Raw genomic sequence first — 22,519 nt, 5'->3', positions numbered from 1 at the left:
AAGCTCTGCAGGTTGACCGACCCGGAGGCGAAGAAGAAACAGGTCTGTGGCAGAAAGCACAGGACCTCTTTTTTATAATTGTGCAGAACGGGTAGTGTACGAAGTGCGGTAATGTGTACAATGGACAAACCGAGCACTGCACAAACAATTGGCTAAGAGTGCATGGAAAAAATTTGAAGAATGCGCATGACTGAAAAGATATTGAAGGTTTCCTTGCTAGCCATTGTATAACCTGCCAGGATTGTTTTCCCAATCAGCGCTCGTCATTTATGTTCTATCTATTGTGTGTTGCTTGCACTGTAGTGCACCAGAATGATTTATCGACGAAGCCAACTCGCCGCTTTAATAATGAAAGGCTATATTGCAGTAGCTTTCCCATTTGCTTCTTGGTTGTTGTTTTGTAAAATCAATTAAGATAATGTATTCTTAATTTATTACAGCAGATTAATTCAAGCGATTTACCGAGTAGACTATAGAGAAGAATCAGATTTAAGCTGAAAGTAAACAAAACCTGAAAAGCAAAAGCTTGCTAGTGTCTCTTGCAAGCTTCAGCGTAAAATGACCAGGAGGGGATGCCACAGATGTTGGCTGAACAAGCTTGCATACGTTGGGCTGTAGTAAGAATAGAGTGAACTTTTATATAGCTCAAGTGTTTTTGAGAGCTAAGTTTTGCACGATCAGTCTCTGGGCTTTGGTGATGTCAGCTCGACTGAATAGTTGCTTACAAATTCATCCTATCAGCCTTCTGTCACCCAGTATGTATTAGCATGAGAAACAGGTGATATGTTCATTCCTTGGTACAACACTGCGTAGGAGGCACAAAATGATGACAGGTTCTTCCATAACATGAAAGCTTGGAATTTTGGTGGCAAGTCCATGAAAAATGTCTCCACTTAATTGAAAAAAAAAATGTAAGTTGTTGAATTAACGTAAAGGAAAATACGTGCTGATTTGAACTTGGAACGCTCATCTCTATGCTAGCAAATAAAACAAACGATGCAATGGTTGACAGAGTTCGGCTTCAGTGTCATGCACGTGCGCTGTGAAGAAGCACGAGGTAGAGACAAACACAAATTCGCCAAACTGGCATCACAAGTTATGCTTCACCGCCAAACACAAGCACTGCGGAGAAACGCACATAAAAAAACATTGGCATTCACACATTCGGCTTCACCGCCGTATTTGTGTACTGCGGAGAAGCACGCTTTTGGGATCATTACAATTACAGCATTGTTGTGCTCTCAATCCCAAATTGGCAACTGGAAACACAATTTAATTTTGACATTCTGCATATCAGAGTAATGAGAGGATGACTCAGTGCAAGTTACACAACTTTTGAGGAAGCTATTATAGGTGCTAAGAATTCAGCACTACATCGGAAGCGTATGACAAAGTGTTCTCGAATCCCGGCAGCATAGCCCTATATTATCACGCTATCTGATGTGGAGAGGTATTTCTGAATATTACATACGGGATAGTGACCAACAGGGCAGAGTACAACTACAAATATTAGAGACGGCTGCTCACTTGTGGCAAGGCAGCGCGCTTCAGCTTGTGACGTCTGCCGATCGAGCAAGTGCAGTCACCACGATGTTGACTAAATCACTACGGAGCACCGATTAGTGTACCCCGTTATCCACACGAAAGCTGCTCGACTCGCAGAGCCAGATCACAGCCAAACGATCAAATTCACTCGAGCAAGGCGCTAGTATGGAAATCAGGCCAGAGAACACCTCAGTGACCTTACCGGCCGGCGAAGCGGCGTTTCAAAATATCCGCTGCCACGTAACGGCGCCACCATCGAAAATCCCTAGGTCGGAAAATCCCCAGAAAACCTCTTCCTAGGTAAGATTCCTTACGATAAATAGACACTCACGGAACAGTAGCGCGCGAGCAGTCCTGACCATAGCCTCCTATATTTTTTTATGCCCGCCCAGTGGCGAGTGCAGCAAGGCGCTTCGCCCATACCTTCTAGTTTCAGCACTCGCCACTACACCACGCTGCCACCCCATACCCAGTTCCAGAGCAGACGACACGACTACGCTGTTGCACGCATGCTCGGGAAGAGAAGCTTGCGTTCGCGTTAGAGGTGCAACTGTAAAATAAATGCGCAGGTTGCATTGGTGTTTGTTCTTGGTGTATAGGCATGATGAGAAGAAACGCAAACAGTGCGGCGCGATGTTTCACGCCCGCTATCAACCTGGAGGGAATAAAAAGATGCTGAAATAGTTATTTATTATGCAGGTTACTACAACTCGGAAATGAAATGCGACACAGCAGAGAATGTAGATGTTGCACTGTCCACGTTTCTTTACATTCCTTCAGTACATTGAAAGCAAGCAACACAATACATATTGTGACAGCTGGACTTTTCACTTAGGCCCACAGCTGTGAGATCAAGCTCACAGTTTCTGGGTCTTTCGTGAGAGTGGCTTTATTTCGCAAGCTTTGGCAACGTTTGGTTTGTCTGTCGCTTTCAGGGTGAAATCGGTGAATATTGGGTAAAAAAACTTTGTAAGCAGCAGTTTGAGCAAATTTTTTTGGTGCCCTGGATTCGAACACATCAAAGCTTTGTGCTCACAGAGTATCTCGACAGCATTGTTCACATCCTTCTTTAGACGGTGATGCTTAAGCGTTGTTCTCGCTAGAAAAATTTCGATGAACTTCTGTAGTGTGTAGAAAAATTCAGAAGTTGTGCGGATGGATACAGAAGTTCACCACAGTCCTGGTGCATAATGAGTGAGTCCAATACTTTCGAGGCGTTGGGCTTTGTTAAGAGCACGAATCACTCCTCGCATTCGTAGTTTTCTTGTACGGTTCTCGCTAGGTAGCCACCAACCATAGCCAATGCGGCCACATCTGCAGTGGGAAGTAGGGGCCTATCTTGGTTTGGTTGCTCTATGAGCTCTCCACGTGCATTCGCAGAGAATTCATGGCTGGTTTGCTCCCTTGTGTTTTTCTACTGAGGTAGCGTTGACAAGCAATCACTCTCTTCTGGTGTCATTATGTTGCTTGTACTGGACACCGATGCGACTCCAGTCCTGAGGGTTTTCTCAATGTCTGTGAGCACGGCGCAAACGTCGGTTTGATCATTTGATCCTGCTTATTTCCTCAGCCAGCCAAAGAATGACCCGATTGGGTCTGATAACAGTTTCCTCGTCAAAAATAGGTGAAAAAGACATCTCTTCAAGCAGATATTTAATGAACTCAATGTTCGAACGAGTTATTACAAGACTCTCATAAGTCTCTTTGGTTAGGAAGTTATTCGCAGTCACTGACTTTTGAGGTCGCCCAGGTAGTCGAGGAAGCTTGCCTCCAGCCAGATTAGCCATTCATCGCCTGCAGATTCAAATTGCTTGTAGTCTGCCTTCTTCTGATGAATGTGCTGGGTACAATTACTCACGTCCATGAGCATTGTACTCACGTCCATAATACTCACGGCCATAAATTGCACCGTTGGTCCGACACCCGCGAAACGTGCGTCGCACGTGTGGCCTGCCTGCTCTTGCAAGACTTTCATTGCAGCTGTCACGGGAGGAGAAAAAATTGCACCGTTCTCTGCACGTTCACTTTTTCCATGTTAGTAGGGAATACGTGCTTTCTTTTCAGAAATTGTACTAGCTTCACAAGGCTGCCTTGCTGCATTTTGTAGAGGCTCTTTAAGTAGTTCACTGATATTTCACCACCTTTTCTGAGGTCATGGGAAAAAACTGCGATCATGCAATTTCGATGAAGTGGCACTGATCAAATGCAAGAAAAAAGTTTTCGATTCTGTTTTCCGGAGTGATAAGTGCAATATTTGAGGCTTTCGTTGCATAGAAGTTGCATAGCCAAGACATACGCATCTTGTGGTTATCTGTGACAATTCAGACGACGAAAAATCCCATTTCTTCAACTTTCTTGAGAACGTGTCGCATGAGCATGAGCTCACGGCCAGTGCAGTTTCTTTCGAAAAAACACGCCACGGGTATTTTTAACAAAACTGAAAGGCCGTCAAGGATGAAACACCGATTGAGTTGGCCAGGACAGGCTCATTTGTTGTTTCTTTGGGGAAGTTGACTCCATAGTCCACCTAGCCGGTGAAGGCATCTGTTTGCTAGTGATAAAGTAGCCGTTGTTTTACGTGCATTTCATCAACAATCAAAGAACATGTCTTCGCTTGCAACGAGGGATGAGAAGCGAGTTCTGCAGACAACTTTTCTTCACGAGTTGGGTCACGCCAGCTTCTCCATGTGACGAGCCCATAAAGCGCTCGAGGGTACTTCGACAGGGACGTCAAAGAATGCCTGTGCTCCTTACGTGTTCGTATGCACGAGTCGAGAGGTTCCGCAAAACCACAGCATGGCGCACTGACACCTAAGACCACGTTGGTTTCTTCTCCGCGAATGTCTGCACTTGTTCCACTAATATTGACGCAGCCAGGTCTTTCTCTTCCGCTTTCTCCACAACATGCAGGAATGTCGACACATAGCATTCTTCCTTTAGCTTTTGCAGTTCTTGTTTGTAGTGGTCGACGGTGTTGTTGAGCCGCTCCATTCGCGCGTTCAGGTCTCGCTTCCTACGTCTCCACTTTCGTCTATTGCCGAAACCGAGATTAATGACGACGCCTGCACAGCTCTGTCCACCTGCACCGTGGCAGTGATCCAGCGCTCGCTTGCGCCGCTTTATGTAGGTAGCGGCAATTCGGTTGCGGTGCATGCAGTCCATCAGTGATAACTTTTGAGAGGCGACATCGACGGAGGGCAATTCATTGAGAGGAAGCAAACGACAGTCTAGCTGGGTCTCAAGTGTTCTACGTTTCGGCGGTGTTTTGTTGACTGGTGCAGCTGCCTCGCGTTTTCTCACAGACGCGTCGCTTCTCTCTCTCTCTTTTTCGGAGGCTGCAGGTACGCAGGATAATCTTCGAAAAGGCTGGGAACAGCGTCTTTTTTGAGCTTGCGAATTTTGCAGTCCTCCTTGAAGTCGGAGGAACTGAAATGTCGGCTGCATACAGTCGAGTAACGTGACGTCGTATTCCGTGTCCAGTCGTCTCGAGAAATGACCGTTAGCCATTTCGCTCGAAGTTCAGGATCACTTGGTATCTCGTGGAACGATATGCACGGCGTCCGTTGTTTGCTTGAAGACTTGCAATGGCATACGCAGCAGTACGGCATCTTGTCGGGCGCAGGGCGCCCCAACTGATTCCACACTGCAGAAAGAAAACCAAATTGTTATGCCAAAAATAACGTATGAAATATGCACCGTAAATCACGATTTTTGTAGTAGTAAACAATGTGGGTTGTAACGGAACTAGCAACCCACATGTGTTTTCATAAAACCGAGTGAACAAACAGGCGCTTCATTCAGTGGCTTTGAACCTTAGCGCTCAGGACGGTGTTTCAATAATAAACGTTGAAACACCGTTCACACAAAACACAAAAACTTACATGCGGCAAACAGCAAGACACAGACGCTTACCTGCGGCAAACACGAAGGACAAAGGACAACTTTTGCTTGTAGAGCCTCTTCAGTAGGTTCTTCGAGGTGCCTCAACGCGTGTAAGCATAGCGAGCGAGTGAGCGAGCTTATGCTTGGTGCGCTCCGCAACATGTACAGGCGAGAAGTATGGGGCTGCGAGCCCCCCATGCAGAGAAGGCAAACGTAAATCGAGTAGGAAGGACGAGGGCGGCGGACGGTCTCCGTCGCTCCTCTGCGTGAATGATGGAGAGTGGGGCGAAGCATTCGTCCGTCCATTCGTTCTTGCTTCCGTCCGTTCCTGCGTACGTCTGTGTAACCGTACATGCGTCCATCCACTCGTCCGTGCGTGCGTCTGTTCGTGCGTCCGTCCCTGCGTTCGTCCATGCATCCGCGCCTGCGTCCGTTCATGCGTCCATCCATGCATCTGTCTGTGTGTCCGTTCGTCCATCTATTCAACACCAAGAGTACCTCCATCTCGCATGTTTTCATCATGTATTACCCATATTGAAGCACCGCCATCCAGCCGTCAGCGGACATTCCAAGGACCAAACGAGAGGGGGCACACGCACACTTTCTTACGGCTTGCGCTTCGGGTCTACTTCCCACATTTAACCACCTCGAGTTCATGGTATTTACTAGTTCACTGTATTCGAGGCACTGCGGCCCAACGCTCGCTAAACCTTCCTAAAACCAAGGAGGTTACGACCAGCGAGTATAACGTAGCAACCTTTTCCTGTCAGATAGTGCTCAATGTACGTGCCAATTGCTGCTAATGGGAAATGAGAGACAGGAGAATTCGGATTTTACTTTCCTACGGCTTGCGCTTCCTATTTACTTCCCGCCTTTAACCACCTCGAGTTCATTCATGGTATATACTAGTTCATTGTATTGATGGCACTGTGGCTCAACGCTCGCTAAACCTTTCTAAAACTAAGGAGGTTACACACAGCGAGTATAACGTAGCAACCCTTTCTTGTGAAGTAGTGCTCAATGTTACCTTTAAATTATTCTTCGAAATTTTTTATAACCTGACCTTCGAAGCGAGGCATTCGCGGCGTTTCTTTGAGGAATCAAACCGATGTCCAGCGTGGTTCAACGGTGCGAAATACCTTGAAACGTTCACACCTAGCACCATCCGGTCGTTATAAATCTTCGCTTCATTGATAGTTTTGTTGCCTGCCGAGAGATGATCACATGGTCAAACACACAAAGCACCGCTGTTCCACACCGATGTGCAAACAGATGCCCGTACCACGGCCGCCTGGATCGGGCTTGCGCGGTGGTGTTCCTACAGCCGTCTCGTTCGGACGGAGGAGGCGTAATTGCAAAAAAAAAGGGGGGGGGGGGGGGTGACCACTCAGTTCGCCGCATGGCAGTGCGTGCCTAATACCCCTCCTCTCCTTTGCTTTCTATGCGGGATGGTTTGCGCAGCTTGAAGATGGATGGCGCTTTATAGAAAGCGCAGATCGCTGGTTAGCTGTGCACTTTATCTTTCCTCGCCCCCCAACCACCTCAAATAAACGAATAGAAGAATTGATGGTGGCTGGCGCCATATTCTTTCTTTTTCTTCATACCCTAGCTGCTGTCGTGATGATAGTGACCATTAATTGATATGTGGGGTTTAACGTCCGAAAACCACCATATAATTATGAGAGACGCCGTAGGGGAGGGCTCTGGAAACTTCGACCACCTGGGGTTCTTTAACGTGCACCCAAATATGAGCACACGGGCCTACAACATTTCCGCCTCCATCGGAAATGCAGCCGCCGCAGCCGGGATTCGAACCCGCGCCCTGCGGGTCAGCAGCCGAGTACCTTAGCCACTAGACCACCGTGGCGGGGCGTGATAGTGACCAAGGCGAACACATCCGTGAGCCAGTTTTCAAGAAAATTATGATGCCCTCCTGTGCAGCACATCAGTAGAAAGTAATCATGAGAGTGAACTCACCCGACTGATTTATTAAAGTGTTTTTTCTGACCACTTCTAGAAGAGGGAAACGATCCGAAGGATAGCTGTGCGGCATCGTGGATCTTGGCGGAGATACTTTGAAGTACTAAGGCCTTCAATGTGCAAGCTTACCTGCTTTGCTCGCCGACACCTTTTTACGGCAATGATGGGAAAACTACGGGAGCAGAACTTCCTGCAATTGTGCTCCTACACAAAGCAGTCTTGTTTGGCGCGCGTCTCAAAATTCCTAGAAAAGTGATGGCTGAGCGCAACCAGCGTTAATTTGCATACAGACACAGACGACGCTTTGCGTTTGAGCTACACGTAGAAAACGGTTTTTTTCACGCATGGATAAACGCAGTCACACAAGCACACGCACAAAAAACACGCGCAAACGAACACACACGCACACAGACAGACGAGTGCACTCATGCACATAGACACACATTCGCACACACTCACTCATGAAAGAGCGTACACAATTACACATTCGCACGCACAAAAGAACAGGCACGTGCACTCGTCCACACACACAAGCGCCCGCACACAGACTGACGATCCCCCGCACACACATACATGCACTTTCGCACACGCACGCATGTAAAAGCACACAAACACATCCGCACACACTCACAAACAAAAGAACGCACACACACACGTGCGTGCACTTGACCACACACATAAGCGCGCGCACTCACACATACACACACATTCGCACACACCAAAGCACGGAAGAACACACACATGGTGCGCGAGCGCTAGACCCCACACAAAAGCACGCGCACACACACGCAACCACACATACGCACTCACGCACGGAAGAACACTCATAATCACCTCCCCAATGGATAGCACTAAGCCCTCACTTCTTGGCAGAAACCTATAAGGTCGAAGTGCCAACATTGTCTTCATTGCATCTACCTGGAATTTTCGCCCACAGCTAACGCAGCTTTTTCGCTCTCACACAGACGCCGACGACGTAATTTCTGCGAAACAAGCTCTTTAACGATGTTGCGCTTTAAAACGGCAAGTGTCACGTAAGCGAAAGAAAGTACTTTGTTAAGGGGGCGACCGATCGCTGGCGCCTTATAATTTGCAGGCGACTAGCATCGTCCATCATTTTGAGGTTTCTATTCGCCTACACGTGGCCTGCACTTATATAAGAACGTCGCATTCACAACACTGTCGTACCGTGGGAACTTAGAAATGCTGTGTCCATAACAAATTTCACGGATCAACGTGTAGATGAAAACGACTGTAGCATTACCAGCACTGCGGTTTAGTTGTGACGACAGAGCTTGACATGCTGTGACGACAGAGCTGGACTGCGTAACACATCTATATATGCAGGGTCGACAACGACAAAACGCATTTCTTTATAAGAGAACAAGGTCGCCTAAATTAACGTGCACCAATTCAGGCGGCAGTGGGAGAAACGATCACTACAACAAAAAATTGAAAAGCGTGGCGCATCACGTAGTCAGCTTAATGCATGTATCATGGAGGCGAAATTTGCTAACAAGCTGCGCCAAACGAAGTTGCCTCACGCTACTTGGCTCTGTCTCGATCATAGAACGTTACAGAGGACAATTAACACTCACTGTGTGAATCCAGATCGAGAATACATATCAGCGTTGCTTTATTTCAGTCACCACGTGAACTACGTCCAATGTGCCTTTCTGCAAGCATGTCTACGGCGCGGCGCCGCCGGCGTCATCTGCAGGGGAGAAGAAAACCGCGTCGCGGCGCGTGGCGGAACTTCTCCTATCACATCTTTTTAATGGGGCGCACGCCGAATAAAATTAACGGCCGGAGAAACACCGCCGTGCGCGCCCAATCCTGGTGGCTGAGCCCGTACACACACACAAATACACACAGACATGCACGCACGTCACGACAAAAAAGCGCTTTTAAAACTCCAATGAGGAGTTTGTAACCACGTGACCAGAAACTTCGTGGGGAGTTTAGCAAGGTCGCGTAGTTCATAAACTCTGTCATTAAGCAGTGGGACGTTTTACGACGGCATGTGTGGAGTCAACTCCGTAACAGGGAATAAATAATTAGGGCAGGGGAGTTTCGGGGGATCATATCCTGGAGATACTCCCATCTTGGCTAATTTTCGCTTACAGTGTAGGAATCGTTATTTAAACAACGCTCTTTATGTTTCTAGAGAATATAATGAAGCACGTCCAAAATAATCTAACATTATGCACATGAAATGCTATACAGCTCGTCTTCCCCTCTAAATGCTCGTGAAGGTGTAATGAAACGCGGGATCGAATTGAGCTCCTGCTGCCACATTTTCGATAGAGGCGAAAATGCTGTAGGCCCGTGTGCTCAGATTTGGTTGCACGTGAAAGAACCTCAGGCGGTCGAAATTCCCGGAGCCCTCCACTACGGCGTATTTTATAATCATATGATTGTTTTGGGACGTTAGACCATACATATCAATCAATAAATCAGTCAATCAAGACGTTATGAAAGCAATTTATATTCACATGTGTCATCGTCCGCTGTGGTGACGTAACAGCGCTCGTGTTTGCACCCGAAAGTCGCGGGTTCGACCCTGGCTGCGCATTTTCTGGAAGCGCGGTGTTGGCACTGCACGTTAAAGAAGACCAGATGGTCAAAATTTCCGACGATGGTGGCCTCATAATCATATCGTTGTTTTGGGACGTAAATCCCCGATACTAGTTGGATGTACACGACCGAAAAACCCCCTCCTTGTTTCTCTGGCTATGAGCCCTGCCGAATGGCATAATGTATTTATTTGAGACGACTATTTCGGCCTCTATTATTCAGAACGAACAACGCGTACAAGCAAGCTCGAAGATAGCACATGTCTTGTTTCGTTACTGCTATTTGCGTGATTGTTTCTGTGCGCGTCTTGCTCATGAATAGCCTGGTGAGAGTTGTGCATGGTAATGTTTCTTAAAATGTCCCTCGGTAGAACTTACCGAATACTTGCTTCACTAGCCTATTGGCGAGTTTTTAAAGTATTGTGGAATTCAATGTTTCACGCTTGTGAAATTCTACGCTTCTAACACGCAATATCACAAAGGTTCAGGGGCCTCCCTTAAATAGACGACATTTCGCTTTTTTTTTTCAAACAATTTCATTCCCCGATGTGGCTTTGTTTTAGAACATCTGGTTTCCTTGCTGAAGTACGGGGTTCAATTAGCGCTCAAGCTGAATAATAATAATATACACTTCTTGGCATCTATTTGGACGTTTCACCCTCCGGTAACGCTTTTTTTTTTCGCTCACAAGGAAAAACGAAAACAGATTTTCTGCAACACATCACTCTTTTATTACAAAATACTGAAGCACCATAAATTCACGCATTGCTCCAAGAACGTGAACGTGGTGTAATATCTGTAGAATATCATGCTTCGTTCCCATAACGAAACACACATTAACAAATCATTACGAATGTAATAATCTCATATGAATATTTTATTACTGTTGCTGTTACATGAATTATTCAACTCGGCCTTATCGACCGGTCACTACCTTGACCAATGACTGAAATCAACGAACCTTGAGAGCGAACGAGTGTCGCCCTCGAGCAATGCATCGTAGACACAGACCTGCGATGTCACAGGAGAAAAATGGCCCACTATAATATTCGTTCCTCTTCATTGCATCATTATTATTATTATTATTATTATTATTATTATTATTATTATTATTATTATTATTATTATTATTATTATTATAACTTTTGCTAAGCATTTGGTTGCGTACCGCAGCAACATTGATCATCTATCTATTTATCTCGCCGCCTACATATGAGTGCTCTAGTGATCACTCTCTTTCCTTAGGGTGCACCAAAATTAGTGTGGGAGGGTAAAATGGTTTCACGAATATGATTAGCGGGTCATAACCTCAGCAATGTGGTGTGGCTTCGTGTAAATCGAAAAATCCTTTCCACCAAACGTATGGCGCATGCCCGCAGGTGGGTATACGAGCCACACCAAAATCTCCTTCATTTCTTTCAGTGCCAGTGCAAACTCGCGCATCTCAACGGGAGCCTTCGGTCTGCGTTAGTTCAGCTAAGAGTGGTCGTGATGCGATTCTACATGAGGGGTAGCGCTGCTTGCGTCACACACGCTTCCGAGTGCTTACTCCCGGAGAAGCGATAGGCGTGTTTCCCAGTACAATATTATATTTCTGTCAGATTTGTTCCTTCGTGCTCCTTCCAAGGTATATGTAAACTAGTAGCATAACTTCCATTGAAGCCCATGGATCCAGTATTCGGCGGCTCGTTGCCACCATCGCCATCTACGTGAGGAGGTAACAACGAACAGCAAAAAATGTGAAAAAAAAAATAAAATACGACGTCACAGCCGAAAGTAGTAGTGACGTTGCGTATTTGCCCTACATGGCGCGAAATTGAAACTTTCTTATTTGCTGACCTGCTACGTGCATTTATTATTACGCGCCTTTACTGCACCTTAATTATGTCGCCCTAATCGCACGCGAGAGAAAAGAAACAAACCTTACAAGGATTGAGGAAGTAAACTTGTTTTATTAGCCAATGGACGCACGTGCAATATGCACAAGAAAGTTCGCACAGGCAAATGTGAGACAACTGTTCACGAGTACAATAGCATAACAGTTTCAGAACTTACGTTGCACAAACCTTGAAAGCCACTGCGGCGAGACAGCAATTTCGAAAACATAGCTTTGGCAGCCACAGAGTACAGCGTCTTGTTGCTTATAGCCTGTCGCGTTCACAGTCACTAGAGGCGAGGGCGCGCCGGCCGTGCGCCAACGAAAACAGTCGGCAGTCACAGGAGCGGCTATCTACACATTCTGTGAGCTGGTTGAGCTATGAAATGCACATAAAAAGTAAGTAAACTTCTGTAGGTACGCACGAAATCACCAGGAAAAAGTGAGTGACGCCTCGCTGACATGGTAATGTGCCGAACCAAAAGCACGCCAAACTAAACACAAGCTCTGATAGCACAATGCCTGGATACGTCACAAACTCCGTTGGTCTATGTTACTAGACTGCCTGCATGTGCACGCTGTTTGTGAAACCAAACGAAAAATATGGGTCCTCTACTACAAACGAAAGACCGAAGCTCTAATGAAGTGATCTACTAATTGTTTATAACAAATAGAGATAAAGCAATTGAAAATAAATGTTTAATTTTTTGCTGTCGCTATTCCCCCCCCCCCCTTCACCTAGTCGCGCTTCAATTATCACGTGGTTGTTGATGTTTGTCACATTAGGTTTCAGACCACATTTCGTTCCAACTTTCACGACCTAGCCCTGCCGTGGTGGTCTAGTGGCTAAGGCGCTCGGCTGCTGACCCGCAGGTCGCGGGCTCAAATCCCGGCTGTGGCGGCTGCATTTTCGATGGAGGCGGAAATGTTGTAGGCCCGTGTGCTAAGATTTGGGTGCACGTTAAAGAACTCCAGGTGGTCGAAATTTCTGGAGCCCTCCACTACGGCGTCTCTCATAATCATATGGTGGTTTTGGGACGTTAAACCCCACAAATCAATCAACTTTCACGACCTATTTAAATTGATTTTGCTCCTTTTTTGTAGCTCGAAGCAATGCTGCCGCCGCATTACACTGTAGCGCATGCTGTAGCGTTGAAGTGATGCTTCCCCATTGGCTAGCCGCATGGCGCCACGATCAGCGACACGCTATCTCAAAACACGGCATCTTTTACAGAGCCAGCGTGACCGCTGATATTGTGAACATGAGGAATGCAAGACACTGCCCCGCGGATCTGTACACAACTGAATAAGAAAATTACCTGATATGATTTCCATCATGAGTCTCTAAATGAGGGGTTCTCTCCGCCATGACCGAAAGCACACATGGAGGCTGGGTGGTGGGCGAGAGTAGGAAAGGGCTAGAGGAGACGGTAGTGAACGGTTTAATTAGGCACACCTGGCTGGTATTGATAAAATAGAGGAGGCGTTGGCTACAGGTATGCGGGTAAGTGCCACAGGTGTTTTAAAGTTTATATTCCCTAGAAATGGTGAGAATAGGCGTGGCAATAACGCGTGAGCGTCAAGAAAAAGCTGACATCGGGAGCGTTCATCCGACGAGAGAAAAGAATAAATGTCAGGTTACCAGCAGGAATAGAAACTTGCCTAGTATTCCGCGTGGCAATAAACTATTCTATCACAGAGACATGGCCGGTCTCGAAAATACTTCTCAAATAAGCCCCAATGTTCGTGACACGTCGATTGTAGTTTCAGTGCTGGCTATCTAATTTTATAGGCATCACACAATTACTCCCACGATAAAGCCGTCACGTCCGTTTGTTGCCGCATCTTGTTAAGCGCCATCCGCTGAAGTTGATTTATGTAGAAGTGTTCAGGGCTACCAACCTCGAGAGTGCACCAGCGCTTGATATCAGCTTACCACTTCTGGTGTTACTAATATTCATGTTGCTGTTGGCATCGTTACGCAACTGTGCCCAACTGGTGATATAAAACATATCAGGCTATTAACGTCTGTATGAGCGTGCGTTTGTAGTAGATATATCTAGCACCACGTCGTAGCGTATAGCTGAATAAAAAATCGCAACACAGACCCCATCCATCCGTATGCCGTGCATACCATCGATTCCCAAGATACATGGGATCTTCGTAGGTAATTTTATTTATTATTATTAATATTATTATTAACGCGATAGCATTAAAAAGCCCATTTCGTGGAAATTCCAGCGTCGGCGTCATTGGTTGCGAGTGAAAAATTTTTACGTGATGAAAAATTGAGAAGGATGCAAATATAACGAAAAACTTGGGATCTGATTAGTGATCAAACCCGGGTCGTTTGCGTGGAAAGTGAGCGTTCTACCACAGAAGAACGCCTGCATTTTTTTTCGTTGTATTTCTTATATAGCTTAGTTTAATGTATAGCAGTTGCTTTGGCGTGGTGACTCATTCTCCAGCGACAATATTCACATAAGTACTGGTTGGTATGTGGGGTTTAACGTCTCAAAACCACGATATGATTATGAGAGACGCCGTAGTGGAGGGCTCCGGAAATTTTGACCACCTGGGGTTCTTTAACGTGCACCCAAATATGAGCACACGGGCCTACAACATTTCCGCCTCCATCGGAAATGCAGCCGCCGCAGCCGGGATTCGAACCCGCGCCCTGCGGGTCAGCAGCCGAGTCACATAAGTACTGTACTGCACAAGCATTTAATGGCTTACATACGTATCAGAATCACAAGAATCAGAAAGGTTTTTATTTTGCGACAAAATTGTTTGGTGTCCGTCAGGCGGAAAGCTGCGTCATACAGTTTGAATGAGCCTGAAGGCCCTCACAAGGCAGCAATAACATCAATATTAGCATTCATACATGTTTTAAGCATACATACAGGAGAAAAAATCACAATTTTAATGAATTAAAAACAGGAACATAATAAATGACACTTATAAACACGATATTTATAAAAATACAAATCTCATGCTTATAGAAAGAGGCACCGTCCTAATGCAATGCTATACACAAAAACAGTGGAAGTTACAACATAAAGAAAATGACTTACACTGAGAAAGTCCAGAAAAAAGAGGAAAAGTTCTTCAAAAGGTTGGTAAGGATGAGAACCTCATCAAAATGGAGTGCCAGTCTGATCTGAAGTCACGTTCTTCAGAAGTGCCCTTTAGATGAAGAGCCATAAGCATGAGACGCATATACACTTGTAGCAGTCATTAGTTCTGCATTGCGATCTTTCATGCGCGTTTTGCACAAACTGTGCAGTCCCATGAGCGCCTGTGCTAGTCAATACAGTGAAAATAACTTCCTCTGCTTAGAAATTCAGTGAAGATAACGTTCATACTTTACAAACACACGCGTCCTGTATACAAACTTCGCAATACAACTGTTGTGTCCCAAACCACCCCTGGGTTCCGAGCGAGCCTCTTAGCGGTACACACTGAAGCGGTGGATGACCGGTTGCAAACAACTCCGGTCAATAAGACCCCTCCTCTTCCGACTCTTCCGTCCCCCGCTCGACACAAAGATCCGCCGCTCGCTTGCCCACGGCAGTTCGGCTGCCGCCCCCGTTTGAGTAGGAATAAACAAGTTTTAACCGTTCGAGGTTGCCTATTCCGTTTCACTACCGTTCCAGGAGTACGTGTATGGGACGACGACAACGCCGGACATAACAGTGGTGACGAGGAATCAGATTTGAACCTGCACTACGCAACGCTTTTGACAAGCAAGTCATGGCTACGCACGGGATTCATAATCGATGACCCGAATTCAATGGTTCATCATGGTCATCCTGGTTTGGACGCCTATAATTTTACTTTGAGGCTAGCAACATCACAGATGCAGCAATGAAGAGAGCCATCCTGCTAACGCTGTGTGGGGAGCAGACATATGACGCAATCTGTGCCTTGATTCAGCCATGCCCACCAGCAACTGTCGACTACGACGACATTGTAGCTGCGCTAACAAGCACTATGATCCAAGGCCATCGGAGGTCCACAGCCAAGCTCGCTTATAACGGCGAGACCAACTGTAAGGCTAAAAAGTGTGCGATTACGTGGCGGCTCTTAAAAAACTCGCTGCTGACTGCAATTTTGGGACGCCGACTTCGGTAACTTCAGCTAGTGCGCAGGAGGAAGGATCGACTGCCACGCCTGCTAACACCACTATGCTCCCCTTGGACGCGTTATGTTGCGGGACAACTTTGTGTGCGGACTGCGTGACGAAGGCCTACAACAACGCCTGTTCGCAGAGACGGGTCTCACATTCTCCCAAGCGTACGACACCGCCCAGTGAGCGGGGAGCGCCGCTCACCAGGAGAAAACTATCCGACGGAACGTCGAACCAGTGCACCACACCTGCCAGCGGCCAGACCGTTCGGCTACCACAGCCAACTCAAAGAAATAAACACACGTGCTGTTGGCGATGCGACGACATGCACGATCCCCAGGTATGTCGATTCAAGACAACTACGAGCAATTTTCGCCAAAGACGGGAACACATCGAAAAGGCATGCATAGCCAAGCGCAAACAGCCCATGCCGAAAGATTCAGCGCAACTTAACTATAATATCGACGCTCAAGAGGGCCAGACACAAGATAGCACAGCCAGAATATCACTAACGTCAGCAGCTCTATACGACTTAAATGCCGTTGTGAATCCCGGGTAAGATAATGACAGAAATTATAGTACACCATCGCCCCATCAAGTTTGAGGTGGATTCTGGAGCAGCATGCAGGCTCATCAAGGAGGACACTTTTCGAGCGACTTGGAGTGTGAACGTGCTAACTCTCCAGCAAGACGACACACAGCTGAGAAAGTGGTCAGGACATCCTCTTCCACTACTAGGTTGTGCCAACGTAGAGGAATACTACAACGGCCAGACCAACCATCTGCAATTGCTAGTCGTCCACGGCTCCGGATCGAGCCTTTTAAAGGGGTCATAGCACCTAATTTTTTACTATAATCTGTCGCGAGCTGATTAATCCTTGTATGTTCACAAACAGGCTGGCGAAGTTTGAGCGCATTTGGTCGAGCCATTATTGTATAATTGAATTTTATTTATAAACAAGCGCACGGCTTGGGAGTGGGGCAACGTTGGCACGCTCGCCAGCCGTGACGTAGAGAGAGGATTGCTGTGTGAGCGTCTGAATGTCGGAAGACTATTTGGTTTTATGGTTAGCTGCGCGGGCAATCGAGCTGTCTCAGCTTTGCTCAACTTGTCATTCGAACGATGTTACTTGCAGCGGTTGAAATAATACCACTGTGTTGCCCGTTTAGTGCTGTGGGGTGCCAAACAGTATGGAACGGGGAAAGTAAAGGGTCGTTCTTCAGGTACCCGAAGGAGACGCCAAGCACCAAGCTTGGGAGCTGAACATGCGCAGAAAGGAAAAGACAAAACTCTACCCGCTTTGCGAATTCTATTGCGCGAGGTAACACGTGCTCGTGAATGCGACGTCCACAGATACCCGTATCCCAGACGTGGCTCACTTTTGAAGAAACCATGCATGCTTCAAATAATAAAATGAGGTTGCTTACATGTGCCGGAGACCATCACCAACGTTTGCAGCAACGATGAGGTCATTGTCTACTGGGTTGGCCACGTCTTCTACGCTTTCGTCGTCGCTTTCGCTCGTGGCAATGGGGTCAAAATTGAAATCCACAGCATATATGACGTTGTCACTGCTCCTGTTGCAAGGGAACCCGCTGCCCGAATCGTTTGATGGTGTCGTCGACATGGTGATGGTACCACGGTATCACGCCACAACACAAATACCGCTCGCAACCAACTAACAACGTGGGGACAACGCGGCAAGCAACCGAGCAACACACTGACCGCGTAAGTAGGTGGTTGTTTGGTAGCAGACGACAGCATTGCTCCACGCCTCTACTGACGTCATGCATGCCACTACAAAATGGCGGTCACCGGCGGTGGGTGGAGTTTATGACCGACGATTTATACGGCTTATTGTACACTGAAAAAGTCTTTTAAAGTCCAGTTTTCGCGCGTGTTTATGCATATTTGATCCTCTACCTCCGTTACCCGCTGAAAACAGCAAATTGTTGGGTGACCGTTTCATGGCCCCTTGCCGGAATTGGTTCACCTCTCTTGGAGTGGTCGTTGGCGGAGTTAACCATTAATTCAGCTATCCGTCAGTAGAGCAGCTCCAAGAGAACTACAAGGCAGTTTTTTTTCGAAAAAATACCAGGAAGCAACGGACCTCCAGTCACACTGGAGCGGCGAGAAGAACGCCGAAATTTGTGAAAGCTAGGCTGGTACCTTTTGCTCTACGAACGTCAGTCGAGAATGAGCTGGACCGACTGCAGGAACAGCGGATCATCGAACCGACGTAACATTCAGAATGGGCTACACCACTTGTTGTCGTCCTAAAGAAATACGGTATCCTACGCCTCTACTACCGGTACCCTACTACCGGAGTACCGTCAACCTGTTCAGAAAGGCATCATCGTACCCACTGCCGACACCGGAAGAGGTTTTTAGCACGTTTTCGAATGTAAAAATTTTCAGCACCTTGGATTTGACGTAAGCCTACTAGCAACTGAAGGTGAGCGAATCAGCATCTGAACTGCTCGCGACAACCACCAGCAATAGTCTCTACAAAGTGAAAACGCTACCATTTGCAATAGCCGCAGCACCAGCAACCTTCCAGAAATTTACGAAGCCTACAATTAGCGGGATCCCTGGAGTTTGCGTCTATTTAGATTATGTTATTGTCGGAGGCGCCTCGAATGAAGAGCACACAGAACGGTCGGAGCTCATTCTTGAAAGGCTATCAAAGGCTAACTGGGCATCAGCAAGAAAAAAATGTTTTGCAGTGGCTGAAGTGAAGTTTCTTGGACATAAGATTGACGTGCAGAGTATTCACCTCACTGAAGACAAAGTGCGAGCAATCACTGAAGCACGATTGCCTACTTACAAACAAGAATTGCAGTCGTTCTTAGGGGTATTACGTTCTACCACCGGTGCTTAGAACATCAAGCTACAGTGGTCAACGATCTATACGAGCTCCTGCAGAAAGAAGTCTCATCGTTTGGTCACCATGCCACCAAGAGTCATTCATTGCCCTCAAGGAACTGGTACGTAAGTCTACGGTTCTGCGACATTACGATGAAAGGAGAACGCAACTGCTAGCCGGTGACGCATCACCATACGGAGTGGGAGCAATCCTCCCAAGCTGACGACCAGGGACGGGACGCCTTGATCGCTTTCGCATCGCGCACGCTATCGCAGGCAGAAAGGAATTATTCCCAGCTAGACAAAGAGGAACTTGCCATCGTCTACGCAGCAGACCACTTCCGACAGTATATTACTGGCAAAAGAGTGACCTTCATAACTGATTACCTGCCCTTATTGGGTATTATGATCCCCCAGAAACCAATGCCACAGACGTTGTCACAACGAATGACACGATGGTGTATTAAGATGGCGTACGATTATGAACTCGTACATCGAACTGGCAAGAAACACCAGAACGCCGACGCACTAAGCCACCTTCAGCTGAACACCCCAACAGACGAACCGCCCACGCAAGGTTATATACTCATGTTTGAAGTGAACCCTCCGCTAAAGGCCGACACGCTAGCGGCATCAACGCAGAAGTGCTCGGTCTCGAAGGAAGTCTAAGCAGCTATACAGGAAGGCAACGTGCACAAGCTAAGAGGTGAACAATTCAACGCCTACCGCAAGCGAGCTACGGAGTTGAGCACTCATCATGGCTGCGTCACCTTGGGATCGATGGTGGTGATACGTGCGGCACTTGCAGGCGTACGGGACCACAAAGATTACGCACACAAGAAGGCTAAATGTTCCTTTCAGCGAGTGGAAGAAAGAGTTCGGATTTTCAAAACTTTTTTAAATGGCCACGTAAACAGGACGACAGTTCATATATTGAATTCTTACAAAAGTCACAGTTTCACCGCAAGGGCAAAGAAATGAATGCGATAGCAACAACTTGGAATGTAACGCTGAGAATGGCAAGCAGATCGAAACGTTCAGAACCCTGCTCACGCACAAACTACGCCCAGAAATAACGCACACAGGACGAGAGCCAACTAACAACGTTTAGAGCGAGACCCTTAAGACACTGCCTAAACAAAACTAGCACGAAACGTAATCACAGGTACAAATATGAGCGCAAACTGACAAGTTTCCAAGTTGTTACTTCGCTGTGTAAAAAGCGCGCCCTTTTCGTTAACGGTGCCTCTCCAGCGAACGAAGTGATCTTTGTGCACCCACCAACTGAACGCAATACTTCGGGCCAAAGCCGAAGGTGGGCGATTCTCCCCACCAAAGATAAATGCACGGATAAGACCCCTTCCCCACCGCAGAGCAAAGCACGCGTTGGAGATGAGCATGCCTCTGCGTATCGTGATGAGCTTGGCGCCGACCTTTACACCGAGCGCGCTCGTCGCGTTATCGCGCTGGTAATGCTGACTAAGGTCCCTATATATATAAAGGTAGCGACAACTACACGCGCGCCCTCTGAAGGGGTCCAAGGAGCAGCGCTAGCAGACGCCGCTCCGCTCGCTCGCGTGCATTTTGCGGACGGCTGAAACCGCTCTCAGTGCGCGTTTGAACCGGTTAATTATTGCCCTTTGTGGCGTAAGCTTCCCAGGAAACTTCAAGCAGTAGGGAAAACGACTAACGATCCCGGGGCGCATGAAGCTTTGCAATAAAACGTTCGTACTTTCGAAGCATCTCATTCTATTGAACGGTGTTTCACAGCGGTAGTCATACGGCGCTTTTTTACGGTCGTTTGCACGATCTGAAATTCAGCTTACATTGAAGTAGAGACGATATTTGGGTCAACTGAAAGTGCTTGTTTTATAGTTCAAAAATATCGGGGGTTGTGAGCTTACCGAAACTTTAGAAAACATCATTGCGCACTGATTGCTTAAGAAACAAGAAATACCAAGAACGGACCTTTTATTGTAAGTTTCAAGTTTTAAAGCCACCCGAAAAAGATCTGAGAATAACAGCCGCCTCTGTGTGGTTCGGGCACATGGTAATAGCTCCATGAATACCTTGAATTGACAAAATAAAAGCAGCCTCTGGCACATTAACACATTTACATCTATGCTCACGTGATCTGGGAAATTTTGCATGAACAGGAAAACTGCAATAAGTTCACTTATACATGCTGTCGCATCTAAACATTATAAAAGGATGCCCACACCTTAAAAATAACTTTATGTGACACGTCCTGATGCGTAATGCACAAACGAAAGGCTGTTTCAAGCAGACGGGTCAAAGCAACTAAATGGCAAGGGGCACTCTGAGTTGCTCTAGGCTTTCCTATTCAGTGCTCAGCCAACACATTAGTCGTTTACCCTTGACAAAGCTCACATTATGATGACAAACAAACGCAATTGTATTGGGGTCTCGAGCTAATCACTGTGAGAAATACGGGATGTGAAACGTAAATAACTATAATGCGCAAATCAGCCACATCAAGAATGCCAAAACAATAACAGCGTTGCTGAGATAATGCCCATAAAACAGTATATACACGAACAAAGGCACGCCAGCGAGGCACATGGCTGGCTGAAATCTACGACAGTGTTTACATTTTATAAAAACCACGAAGTCACTTACCTCGCATAGCCGGGTATTTCCAGTGGGCACGAAATCCTTGCGCCCGATTCTGTGGAGCCATATCTTCCGTCTGCTGATGTTATCATCACCGCGAGGAATAGAAAAGAACTTCTTTCCATCAGTCGTACGGTTGCGGCAACCGTAGGCACAGCAGCCCGGCATGCTAGCGTGTCATGCTGCAAACGTCGAATAAAAACACGTAATTCCCGCGTCCACTCAAGGGAAAGATAAATAACCACTTCTACGTTGCAAAAACAATGCATCAGAGGCGCAAGAAATGTTTTTTAGTTACCGATACGTCCAATTCCACGCTCGGAAACGCAAACAACCACGCGATCCGCATGCACAGCGAACGACTGCTGGACCCTTAGGGCGGGGCGCGAAGGAGAAAAGGTCACGTGTCGCCAACCGGCCAATCGCGCGGCGAGGCGGCTGGATCAAGACCTTTCGCTACTTTTCGTAGATAGAGGGACTTTAATGCTGACAACACGCTGTTTCCCCCGTGGTAAATATAAATAGCTTGCCATTTAAACATTCGAGGAGGTGCTGCTTCGTGGCTCAGTGGCTACCGCAGCGCGCTCACGAACGAAAGGTCGGATGTTCCCTTCCCTGCGCCGGAGTCTTTTTTTCTGTGTTATTTTTCTTTCTTGCGTTTTCGTATATATAGATACGTATACATACATGGAGAAGGACGCCGGCGGTAAAATCGAGCCAAGTGTGTCCATGTAATTGCCATTGCGATAAAACTGCTTACAGACCGGCTGAGCTTTGGAAGTATGTGCAGAAAAGGTATAGCAAAAGTGGCGAGTCTTTCACAGTACTGAACTCAGACGGTGTTGAAGTGCATGAAATCGCTAACTGTTGCCACGCTTTTTCATGCTTTCATAGGGCCCCAGGCTCCAGCACCAAGATCAGGCAATAGCCCAAGGGAGTTAGCATATCTGGTGGTCTGTCACTGGATGAAAAGCTAATATGTTCATGCATTAGGTGTTTAAAACCATTCTTATAGTGTGACCAGGATAATT

The 22,519-nt window shown here is 46.9% G+C and overlaps 1 protein-coding gene across 5 annotated transcripts in view; it reads right to left on the bottom strand.

Annotated features, from left to right (window-relative positions):
- Positions 1-21,965, bottom strand: part of LOC119161675 (THAP domain-containing protein 1-like) — an 89,126-nt gene extending 67,161 nt beyond the window's left edge. For 3 of the 5 annotated variants that reach the window (XR_012887712.1, XM_075880733.1, XM_075880734.1), the window contains exons 1-2: positions 21,787-21,965; positions 21,495-21,670 (exon numbers count right to left, since the gene is read on the bottom strand). Coding sequence is in view for 3 of the 5 variants with exons in the window: in XM_075880733.1 (XP_075736848.1) it covers positions 21,495-21,656 (162 nt within the window). In the remaining 2 variants the exon portion in view is untranslated. Of the gene's footprint in view, positions 1-2,216; positions 5,189-14,979; positions 15,046-21,494; positions 21,671-21,786 lie in introns of those variants that run through there. The other 2 variants (XM_075880732.1, XR_012887713.1) reach the window with 2 other exon arrangements.
- Positions 21,966-22,519: the final 554 nt, after the last annotated feature.

This window comes from Rhipicephalus microplus, chromosome X, assembly GCF_043290135.1.
Source record: "Rhipicephalus microplus isolate Deutch F79 chromosome X, USDA_Rmic, whole genome shotgun sequence".
In the NCBI taxonomy this organism is placed as follows: domain Eukaryota; kingdom Metazoa; phylum Arthropoda; class Arachnida; order Ixodida; family Ixodidae; genus Rhipicephalus; species Rhipicephalus microplus.
This window is presented reverse-complemented; position numbering and strand designations above follow the sequence as displayed.